General features: G+C 37.6%; 2 protein-coding genes across 8 annotated transcripts in view; one reads left to right on the top strand and one right to left on the bottom strand.

Annotated features, from left to right (window-relative positions):
* UGP2 (UDP-glucose pyrophosphorylase 2) overlaps positions 1–6,524 on the top strand; it is a 46,714-nt gene extending 40,190 nt beyond the window's left edge. For both annotated transcript variants that reach the window (XM_006778545.2, XM_006778544.2), the window contains exons 9-10: positions 4,263–4,367; positions 5,486–6,524. In XM_006778545.2, coding sequence (XP_006778608.1) covers positions 4,263–4,367; positions 5,486–5,593 — 213 coding nt within the window. In that variant the 3' untranslated portion in view covers positions 5,594–6,524. The remainder of the gene's footprint in view (positions 1–4,262; positions 4,368–5,485) is intronic.
* Positions 6,525–7,461: 937 nt separating this feature from the next.
* VPS54 (VPS54 GARP complex subunit) overlaps positions 7,462–12,314 on the bottom strand; it is a 110,459-nt gene continuing 105,606 nt past the window's right edge. For all 6 annotated transcript variants that reach the window (XR_001512278.1, XM_015557890.1, XM_015557888.1 and 3 more), the window contains 2 exons: positions 9,882–9,976; positions 7,462–8,092 (listed from right to left, as the gene is read on the bottom strand). Coding sequence is in view for 5 of the 6 variants with exons in the window: in XM_015557890.1 (XP_015413376.1) it covers positions 7,987–8,092; positions 9,882–9,976 (201 nt within the window). In the remaining variant the exon portion in view is untranslated. The remainder of the gene's footprint in view (positions 8,093–9,881; positions 9,977–12,314) is intronic.

Here is a 12,314-nt window from a genome sequence, read left to right as displayed (position 1 = left end):
TACAGGCCAGAAGGGAATGACATAAAGTACTCAAATAATGGAAAGCAAGGATCTGAGACCAAGATTACTATATCCAGCAAGGCTATCATTCAAAATACACGGTCAAATAGCTTCCCTGACAAAAATAGGCTAAAGGAGTTCACCACCACCAAGCCAACATTACAAGGAATGCTAAAGGGATTGCTGGAAGGGATTGCTGAGAAGAAGAAACAGAGAAACCTAGCCATACAGAATAAAATGGCTTCTATAAATAAGTACCTCTCAATAATAACTCTGAATGTAAATGGATTAAATGCTTCAATCAAAAGATGGGGGTAGCTGAATGGATACAAAAACATGACCCAACTATATGCTGTCTACAAGAGACCCACCTTAAAAAAAAAGACACATACAGGATGAAAGTGAAAGGATGGGAAAAATTTTCCCATGCAAATGGAAAAGAAAAAAAGCTGGAGTAGCAATACTTAAATAAATATCATATGATCTCACTCATTTGTGGAATATAATGAACAATATGATGAACAAAAATAGAGCCAGAGGGGAAAAAAAATTCTAAAATATAAAAGAAATAATTCTGTTATATGCAGATTTTTAATATTTCCTACAACTTTTGTGATACCATACTATGTTAGTACAGGTTTGGTAATATACTTAAAGACCTTTTCTTGAAATATTAATGTTTATTGCATGTAATATAAGATCATTTTTCTTGAATAATTGGTGTTTGCATTTAACATATTTAAAATCATTTTCTTGAGATATTAATGTTTATTGCATGTAACATCATTATAGTTAAGATAGTTTCTCTTGAAATATTAAGGTTTATTGTATGTAACATTATTATATTTAAAATCGTTTTTATTGAAATAAAAAACTGGGAGAAAAGGCATAGTGTGGCCCGGCCTGTGTGGCTCAGTGGTTGAGCATTGACCTCTGAACCAGGCCATGGTTCGATTCCAGGTCAGAGCACATGCCGAGGTTGTGGGCTTGATCCCCAGTGTGGGGTGTGCAGGAGGCAGCTGATCAATGATTCCCTTTCATCATTGATGCTTCTCCCTTCCTCTCTGAAATCAATAAAAATATATTTTAAATAATAAAGACTAAAATCCTTGCTTTCATGGATGGTCTAGTGCAGGGGTGGGGAATTTTTTTATTTTTTGCAAAGGGCTATTTGGGTATTTATAACTTCATTCTATTAATATAATTCACTTAATGTAAATTTCTTTGGCTATGAAAAAAGCTTCTAGATTTATTGAATTTAGAGTCCGGCCTGTGGTTGCTTTGGCAGGGCCAGACCAAATGATTTCCCCGGCCTTATACAGCCCATGGCTCAGATATTCCCCCTCTGGTCTAGTAAGATAAGGATGATGATAAGCAAATAAACTGAATGTACATTATGCCAAAGTGGTAGAAAAATAAATTGTGGATGGGTAGTGTTGGTGTCATTTTACATGAGTCGTCAGAGACAGCCTTATGAGAAACTGAGTGTCATGCAAGTGTCTGGATTGAATAGTATTCCAGGCAGGAGGAACAGTAAGTACAGTTAACCCTACCCTACCATGATAAGTGGAATCCAAAAAAATTAATCACGAAAAATGTTGAGAGGTTAATGCAGTGGCAGGATGAGCCGTGTGGCTGGACTGTGGAGTCCTGCTGTGCCACCCAAGTCTATGCTAGTGTTGGTTGTGGTTTAGTGCCACCTGGTGTGGATGTGTGTACCGCCTCATATATTGACGGGGGAGGATTCTAGGTCCTGAGGCTGGGCTGGAATTTCCAGGATAGCATCTGGTATCTTAGAAGTCTCCCAATTATTAGGTACCTCTTTTATCAGCTTGGTTGGGCTGGGAAAATCCTAGTGATAAAAGGACCCACTATCTTCTCACATCCTGAGATGGGATTGCCATCCGTGTTTCACCTAGCCTCAAGCACCCTTCAATTCCCTCCCATTCTCCCTAGCCTCTTCCATATCCTGCAGGAAATAAAGAACGTTTGCTGCTTCAATTTGCGAACAGGGGCTGAGTGGGCAATAGCTAGTTGCTCTGAGGAAGAATATGTTTTAGGAACATTTGAGAGTATAATACGACTGGAGCAGAGTAAGCAAGTAAGGAACTGGGGGTGGATGGATTATGTAGAACTTTGTAATTAAGTAATGGGAGTGTGGCTTTCTTTTTTCTCTTGTGGATGAGAAGCCATTGGTGAGTTGTGAGCTGAGGAGTGAATCAGGGAACAATGACAGAATCAGGGAGACTGGGGAACAGGTTGTTGCAGGAATCCTGGCAAAAGGAAACAGTGGCTTGGACTAAGGTGGTAGCAGTGAAATAATGAAAAATGTTGACATTCTGAGATATTTTGAAAGTTGTACTTCTAGGATTTGCTGTTGGAATAGATGAAAGGGTACAACAGAAGAGGAAGGATGACTCCAAGGTTTTTAGCCTGTGCAACTGGAAACATGGAATTATCGTTTACTGAATAGGGAAGGCATGGGTAGGGTAGGTTTAGGCAGAGCAGGATGAGCAGTAAGTTTTGGAGACACCATACTTATTGGACCTTCAAATGGAGAAACTGAATGTTTAAGTCTAGAGCTCAGAAGAGAGATCTAGAAGAGACATATAAATTTGAGAGTTGTCAGCTTAGGTACTTAAAGCCATAAGATAAGGATCACCTAGAGAGTGAGTTGGGGGAGGGGGGGGAGTCCAAGAACTGAGCTCTGAGGTACTCCAAGGCTTAGAGGATGGGGATGGAGGAAGCAGCAAAGGTGACTGGAGACAGGTTAGGAACTGGGTAGAAAACAATGAATATATACGTCCTGAAAGCCCAACGAAGAAAAGAGGGAGTGTTCATCTTGGTCAAGTGCTACTTCTGAATCAAGTAAGATGAATGAGAATTTACCATTAGATTGATCAGTATAGAGGTTTTGGAGGCTGACTGGAATGGATTTAAAAGAGACTAGAAGAGAAATTGGAGATATGAATCCAAGAATTTTGCCTTGAAGAGAAACAAAAATGGTGCCATAGAAAGGGATATGAGAGGTTTTTTGTTTTGATTTTGTAAAGATGGGAGACTTTATAACATGTCTATACATTGATGTGAATTGATGCAATCAAGAGGGGAAAAACACTGAAGAAGGAGAAAGAATTGCTGGACAGTATTCTTGAACAGGCCTAAGAAGGGTTTGTCTTAAGTTGGAGTAGGATATTAGAAGGGACAGAGTAATGGGTGGGGGCAAAAAAGGGGTGATGGTGGCGGTGGTAGCAGTGGTGGTATAAGTGTAAATTTTCTGATTGCTTCTGTTTTTCTCAGCAAAATAGGAAACAAGGCCCTATAGGACAATGTCTAGTGCCTATAAATATAAGGAAATAGGAAGCAAAGACAGTGATGATTTATAACGATAATTTGGCAGTTGCTCTTCCATTTCTTCTGAATCCTACCCATCCCTAAAGCCCAGCTCCGGTCTAGTTTGCTTCAGACCATGATCTCTCTCTCTTTTTCCAACTTCAGATTATCTGAACTACTCATCTGGCTCTTAGCATGTTAGTTGGTTATCTTTTTATTTTTCTAACTAGAGGCCCACTGCACAAGTTTTTGCACGGTTGGGGTCCCTCAGGGTGGCCTGTGGAGATCTGGCCTCAGCTTGCACCCCCCAGCCTCACAGCCCCACCTAGCACCTGGCCTTGGCCTGGCGCTGCCTCCTCACCTGCTCCACCATCCTGCCTGCAGGGCAGTCAGTCAGGGCCCTACCGGGCTCCCTCAGCACCTGGAAGCCAGGTTGCGGCTCCAACCCCCGCCGCCACTGCTGGTCAACGTCTGCGGGGCAGTCGGGTCCTGCTCACATCCTCCTTGGCCTGGTGCCGCCCGCTCACTTGCGCCACCATCCTGCCGCTGTCCTGCTCTCAGTCCTGCTCTGATAGGGGCCAGCAGCGCCTCCACTGCTGCCCACTGCCAGCGCCGCCCCCTGGTGGTCAGTGCACATCATAGCGAGCAGTCAAACGACCACCCAAGGGGACAGTTTGCATATTAGGCTTTTATTATATAGGATGTCTGATCTGCTGAGCTGTATTGTAAACTGTTTGATGGTAGGGACAATGTTCTATCCCCTGGTCTCTCCTGCACAGGTTCTAGCATATAGCGAGTGCTTAACAAATAGGTTCTTTCAATAGAGGGCCTAAACTTGGCCATAAACAGAATGTTTCATTAAACTATTCTGTTATTTTAACCTTTAACCTATTTTTGAAACAATTTATATATTTCTATTTTTCTTTCAGGTTCAGGATTACCTAAGGAGATTCGAAAGTATACCAGATATGCTTGAATTGGATCACCTCACAGTTTCAGGAGATGTAACATTTGGCAAGCACGTTTCATTAAAGGTGTGTTGTTATGAAATTTATAGATCTTACAGCTTTACAAACAGGTTTCATTTACTAGTCCTAAATTTACTTTTATTTTAAGGAATACTTCCTAGTCTGTACCAGATATTTATAAGATAGAAATACATTTTAAAAATGAAATAGCTTACTACAGTATTTAGCGTTAACAGTGTCTTCCATTGATATACAGCATAATTAAAATATAATCATAATAGTTGTATATAGGAATTTTGTTGAATACAGCATTCAAATGGAAAGCAAACACTAATAAATAATTGGGCTGGCACTATTTTATTGAAATAGGACAATCTTTAAAAGAGAATCATTATTAAATTAGCATTAATTCACTAAAGATGACTATTTGAATCTAAATGAAAGTAGAAAAGTGAGAACTTCATTTATACTGAGTATAATCTATTCCTGTTAAACTAATCTATTGTCATCAACTATTATAAACAATAGTCATCCACATTACTTAGTACTTGGGTACTTTTATAACCATCATTCCAGACTAGCATAAGAAGGACTATGGGTATAAGTATTAAAACTCAGAACCAAAGATACAATAGCTTTTTCTAACCAAGTATATTTTTTTAATCCCATACCTAGATTTCAGTTACTTAAATGAAGATTTTGAAAAAACAAATATATATGTGTGAGATATCTACATATATACAACCACACATCACACATATATAAAGAACTTTATTGTTGATATTGCCTCATCTAAACAGTTTCTTTTAAGATATGAAAAATTTATCTGTAAACTGTTATGTAAATATAAACTAAGCACCCTTCAGTTTCCTTGTGAAGGCAAGGAATAATGCTGGTGGCTTTGCAAGTAGTTCTTTGAAAGGGCCAGTCATGTGTGGCACTGGGTTCACTTCTCCTCGTACCACCTCTGATGATTCGAGGAATTTGGAACTACTGCCAGGATTGATACAGAGGACACAATTACAGTTTTCCTTAACATGTTGTTTTTCAAGTTTAATGTTGTTTATACAGTTACTCCATCACCAGTAGAGTTCTACATAAACTTGATAATTGTAAGAAAAATCAATTGCATTTCAGCTTCAGTTGCAAGTACACTCTTGCTTTTTGTTTTCCCTGTCACTTAGGGAACAGTTATCATCATTGCCAATCATGGTGACCGAATTGACATCCCACCTGGAGCAGTATTAGAGAACAAGATTGTATCTGGGAACCTTCGTATCTTGGACCACTGAAATGAAAAAATACTGTATACACTTTATACTAATCATGGGCTAGTTTCTTACAACAAAATGTTCTCTAGCATTCTATAATAGGCAGGTACTTTTATTGTGTTTACTGTACCTGCAGTGTTAATTTTTAAAGTAGAGTTTTCTGCAGTATGCTTTTATTTTAGTCTAAGAAAAGCACAGATGGAAGCAATACTTTTCTTCTTGGAAGAGGATCCTGGAAGTTCATCTTAAAGTGCAATATTGTTTATTCTTAAAACTGGGGCAGCTCTGCTGGGAAATCTTTTAACAGAGGCCTCAATGATGGTCACTTTGAATTGCTTGTGATTTCAAAAATAAAGCTGTGAAGCAATACATGTGTACACTTATACTTTTCAATGTTAACTTTATGAAATGGTGAAGAAAAATGGTATACTCTTGCTAAATAGTTACTTTATCAGTTGGAAGCTTTATTCTTGGAATATTTATATTCACTGGCAAGTTACCTAAAAAAATCAAGTTTTTGCATTTCTAAGAATCTTAACCACATCATTATTTCCACAGGAATTAAATTTGAAGGTATTTATTAGTACCTTTCATTTAGTTCTAAAACTGGGGTGACTGCCATGCTTTTCCACAGGCTCTCCATTTATTGAAACAAAGTGGTGTTTCTTTTCCCAGCTGAAAGAGCTGGGGTGGGTAGAGGTAGGGCATTTCTTTCACATCCTTGTTCTCTAGTATAATGGGTGGGGGTATAACTTTTTCAAAAGTTCCCTTTCCTTGAAGCTTGCTTGTCACTGAAAAATGTTCTTGAATAGCCTTTCAAATCAGGTCTACTAATAGTATAATTTGTTGCTTTTCTTTAAGAATCAATTACATTTTCCAATTCTTCCATACTTATTTTTCAGTAGGCTGCTTGTTTAAAGTTTACAGTATACTATTAAAAAAGTCTTTTAAAGTCTGGTAATTGTTTACAGCTTTATTTTAGACAGACAGTTAAGAACCAATGACATACCTCTGTAATGATAAAGGAAAGAAAACAGGCTTTCCTTTTAGGAGATCAAAGAGCACAAAATAAGGCTATTTCATTGTACATAATCACTACAAAGTTAGGCACTCTGATAGGGTTAGGCAAGATTCCTGGTGTGAGGTGAGACACAGGCACTTTCATTTGTAGCATGCTGCTGATTCTATTTTGAAGGTAACTTATAAGGTTTACCCTGGCCGGTGTGGCTCAGTTGGTTGGAGCATCATCCCATACACCAAAAGGTTGTGGGTCCAATTCCCGGACAGGGCACATATCTAGATTGCAGGTTCAGTACCCGGTTGGGGTGTGAATGAAAAGCAACCAATTTATGTCTCCCTCCCCCCTCCACACACACACACACACATAACATCCTCAGGTGAGGATTAAAAAAAAAAAAGTCTTTAAAATAACTTACTCATCACTTTGTATTTCTGGCCCCAACACAGCAGCTTATATTTTCTATTTCTCCCTGGTCTTTGTTCATATACACATCGAAAGTAACTTAAAAACAAGAACCCAAGGGAGCCACACCGCATATGTTACATGTTAAAATGAAAACTCATAAGTAGGCAGAATATATAAAAATGTATTCTTACCTCTGCTAGAAATAAAAAAGGCAAAAAAACCCTTCATATTTTTTATAAAAATACAACTATTAAACTGCAGGCTTTCATATATCACTTCTGAAAAGTATTTAAATTAGCTCATAAATGAACACTAATACCTTATCCTTTATTACTTGTGATCATCCCTTCAAGTATTCAGACTATTCTGGAAGGCTTCACCCAGTGGTTGTAGAAAGATTAAATATGCAGCACACAAAGCCTAAAACTTGACATTGGTCACTGAAAAAAACTGAATTCCTAAATCCAAGCAATCAAAAGATGTTTATTTTTTTATAGAAAGATCTGTAAAAAAATAATTTTCAAACAGTTTTACTTTCATAGAGAAAACTTTCTACAGAGATTGACTAAGATTTTAATATTTTAAATTGTACCATCATTAAATAAAGGTGGGACACCATATGAATTTCATTGCACTGGAAGAAATGCAAAGCATTTTTTAATATAAAGTATACAGAGCATTCTAGTCAACTACAGCTGTGTTACAGCTATGTGTTCTTTTGGATTTGGTCCAAAGAAACCTGAGTCTGTTTCCAGAGAGAATGAAAAATATAGACACCTGATCAGTTATTCCTCACTGAAGGAAGCATAAAACTGGCATTCCTTGTAGATCCCACTGAATCCCAGCTTCCCATCACTGATACTTTCCTTTTCCCCTTTTCCTACCCCAGTTCACTTGGGTTCCAGGTTCAGTTCTTGAATCACAGGCATCCATATTTTCTTAAACACATACATCCTATGGTCAGGCTACCCAGTTTTCCAGTATGTCATCACCTCTTCTGTTCCCAGATCTCAGCCATATTTAGGTCCAAATCTTTAAGGCCTTTTAAGGCTTGAAGATTTCCAGTGTAAAAAGCTACATCTGCTGTGACCAACCTAAACATTGGAGAGAAAATTATTTTTAATCTCACACTTTCTATTCAAATAAAGTAGCAATGCTCACAGAGTCAAAAGTCCTAGCCTAGCTGCTCGACTGTTACTTAACATTCAGATTTCCTAGGGACCAAATGTCAATCAATGTATCTTAGCAGGATTCCTGCTCTCATATGTTCTATTTCAACAATAGATGTCTATGAAAAGAATAAACCAATGCAGGTTGGACTCCATTTCATAATTAATTCTGCCCAATAGATTTGTTTTATAATAAAATAAAATAGAGAAAATAACAGGTTAAACTGTTTTTTGACCAGTTGCCCCTAAAGTATACATGTTTATGACTAATAAAATCACAGTACTGATAATCAATACACTTGATGAAAAGAGAATTACACTGATCTGTCACAATGCCTATCTCTGAAAAAAAAAATGTTCCTGGCAAGAACATTTAAACACAAATATCAAAGCTCCATGCATAAAAAATAGGGCAGGTCTGATTATATTTTGAAAGATGTGCCCATGGAAAAACAAATAGGAAACTTTGATTTAGTGGTTTGTAAAAGATAGGAAGGAATCTGGCTTTAATATTTTAATGAACACGTAAGCTTGGGATTGCTAAACTACTACCTTGGGGCAAAGGTATTCAAGTACCCTTAATATTTGCACTACAGTCTAATTTATAAACACGTTTGGACTTATGCACTTAAGTTTTACCTTTTATCATATGGCAGAATTTACTAAGGACCATATTTTTTGTTTGAAATAAATTTAGGGTGCTTTAAAATCTATTTAAAAATTCACATTATACTTCTTGTGATAATATGGTAAGTACATTGAAACTGACAGCAATAGTTAAAAAAAAGAACAGCTTTTCTAAGGCAATAACTCTACATTAAAATTAAACAATATAAATCTACATTTTAAAATATCGTTATGTTTAATAAACACTATTTTTAGTCTATATGAGTGTATTGAAAATGTTTACATATAAACTGAAAAACTGATAAACATAAAACCAGACATTTGCAACATATATAACCAACAAAGGATTAGGTTGAGGGTATATGGAAAAATCTAAAATCAAGAAAAATGGGCAAAGAATGTGAACAGGAAAAATCACAAGATGAGGACTCTGAATGACTAATAAATATATGAAAATATAACAAGCATTAGAAAATGCATATCAAAATAAAATACCATTGTCTTCTATCATATTGGCAACAAAAAATCCTAACAGCAAATGTTGGCAGGATATAGAAATGGTGGGAGTGTAAGCTTGCTACAGCCATTTGGCAGAACTTCTGACAATACCTAGTAGAGTGGAAATGTACATTTGCTCTAATCCACTTGTCAATATGTACCCTAAAGAAAAGTATGTACATATTCACACTTTTAGTAACTCTATGAAGGAATTAGGCAGACTTTATCCTCATTTTATAAATAAGGCACAAGGGTTAATTATTTATAAAATAATGGTGACACAGCTACAAAGTAAGGCTTTGAGTCCTGTCTGGATAGGGGAAGACTATTGGGTAATCTAAGGAGTTGCTACTAACCCACACTGCTTCAAAACAGACATATAAGGTCAGGTAAGTAATTGACCATTTATAAAAACACTTTAACGTAGATAGATATAGATATACATTATCTCCACAGAGAGGAAAAAAGCAAAAGGTTGCTGATTTCATAATTTTTGGGCTCCAGCATGATTATAGAAAAGGACAACATAATGAATAAAACCAATATAACAATTTGATATGGGCATAGTAAAAATATTTTGAAAACATACCCATTTTGAGGTCCTCCATCATTTATCACATTTAAATGAGACAACTGCTTTTTCAAGTGGAGTTTGTAACTTGCATTAATTCTTAAAAATAGCATCTGGAAAATAAATAAAACTTAAGTTTCTTAAAGCTCTACTGAAATAGAAGACAAAAGTATAAGGAGTTATCAATATCAAATCAGAAAAAATTTTTAAATAAGCTTTGTTTTGGCATATATCTTTCAAATGCTCCCTTGAAAATATTTTATTGCTAGTTCAGTGTAAGTTTTTGCCCTTTTCAGTACTATTTCTTTTCATGATATGACATATTAATGCCTTTCTGCCCCTTAAAAGAAGTCCTCTGAGATATGTAAATGGCATATATCACAACCGGTAAAAGAATAAAAAGAAATAGAGAATTCTGTAAAATACTAACTATGAATGTGAAAGAGAAAACAAAAAAGCCTGAACGGTAGAGGCAAAGACACCTTTATCCTTCCAACCTGGTAAAATTACCTGAAAGTATTTTATTGCTCCTGCAGGCACACTTTTTAATGCAATGGCCCAATAATTCTTTGGGAAATATCTGACCTGAAATTATATACAATTAATCTATGGAAAATGTTCTGTCATTTTTGCCCTGCTTTGACAAGAGTTCCCTTTAAATTATGATGTAGATAAAAACACATGAGATACCTGTATGGCCAGCTCCCTGACCTGGTTAAGCCTTGCTCTAAAATTAGAACTCAGATGGCAAATCAAGTTAGTCAGAAAGTCAGAGGTAGGAGATCTTATATGTGGAGAGGGTGGCTTGGCTAAAGAGAAATGAGAAAGAAAAAGAGACCCTAGTGGTTGTTCCGTATCTTATGGATCCTCCTCAATCCTCAGCCCCAAATCATGAGGTCAGTATGATTAATGAAAAGTTAGGGAAGCATGAATGTGCTAGTATGTAAGATGGAAGCCTGAAGTGGCATGAGAAAGGAGACTAGCAGGAGCAAGAGTAACTAAGAAAGCTACCTTTGCTCCCAAATAACATTTCCATGAATTGAACCAATTAGACAAATTGAAATAACAAACTTGTCTGAATAGCAAAAATCCCAGTGAAAGTTAAGTTTATATGTCATACAATAACTAGGATTATAACACTATCATTCTACAACTATCCTATCTAATAAAAAGGGAATATGCTAATTGACCCTCATGCCATCACAAAGATGGCAACACCCACAGCCAATAAGAGGAAATATGCTAATTGAATGTCACACCCTCAAATATGGTGGTGCCCATAGCCAATAAGAAGGGAATATGCTAATTGCGCCACACCCTCCAAGATGGTGCACCCACAGCCCCAAGATGGTGGCATCCAATCCCCTCAGCCCCGTCGGGGCACCTGCCTCTGGAGTCCCCCAGTACCCTCAGCCCCCCAGCCGACCAGGGCCGCCTGAGGCTCAGGTAACCAGACCCGGCCAAGGCTTGCGCTGCTGGCAGTGGCATCAGCAGAAGTGTGATGGAGCATCGCCTTCCCCTGATCACCGGGTCGCCTCCCGCCCCTGAGGGCTCCTGGACTGTGAGAGGGGGCAGGCTGAGGTGAGGGACACCCCCCCCCAATCCAGTGCATGAATTTTCATGCTCCGGGCCTCTAGTCTGGTATAAGTGAATGAGCTAAACTAATGTGGGTAAAGAAGACTGAAAAAAAATAATACTGGAACCTTTGAAGTACTGAGAGGGAACCAAGGGAAATGGGAAGTAGGAATGTCACTGAAGAATGAAGAGAGTGGCTCTCTCTGTCTCTCTCAAGCCAGCGCCTTTCCCTGTCCTCATCCCCCAGGCATTTCTCTTGCCTCTCTTCTAAGCTCCAAGAGCCCTTCTTTTGCCTCTGTAACTTGTTTCCTGAGCCCATTTCTTCTACACCTCACTTTTTCTACCTCTGTGACTTTCTAAATAAACTTTCTCTTATTTAAAAAAAAAAACGTGAACCCTTCTCTTAGACAGGATTCAAGAACAGAGGTTGCTGAACCCAGGGTAATCCCTGGTACCCTTTTCCCATTTCTAACACCAGGATGCGCCTTCCTGTTCCTTCACAATGGACGACTCCCCCACCTTACTGCACTTTAAAAACTGCCCCTTGTGTTTTGACATTTTAAAGAGAATTAGTTCTAAATCCCCAACTGATAATTCACCCAATAATTTTCCTACCCAAATACACATCGTATTTCACACTCTGACTGGTCCACTTTAATCACTGACCCTCTAGATTCTCTTGACTCTCAAAAGTTTAATTGTTACTTAATTTTCAAAAAGTTAGCAGCCAAAACTGCAATCGAACACCCCCCCAAAAAAGTTTTCACTCATTATTTGTTCTTTTCCATACATGTTAACAAAGAATTTTCCATCTCTTTGAATAGTAAAAATCACTTATCTCTTTTGTTCAGTAAATATTTCAAGGTAATAAAAAAA

Source organism: Myotis davidii, unplaced genomic scaffold (genome assembly GCF_000327345.1).
Source record: "Myotis davidii unplaced genomic scaffold, ASM32734v1 scaffold6, whole genome shotgun sequence".
NCBI lineage: Eukaryota > Metazoa > Chordata > Mammalia > Chiroptera > Vespertilionidae > Myotis > Myotis davidii.
This window is presented reverse-complemented; position numbering and strand designations above follow the sequence as displayed.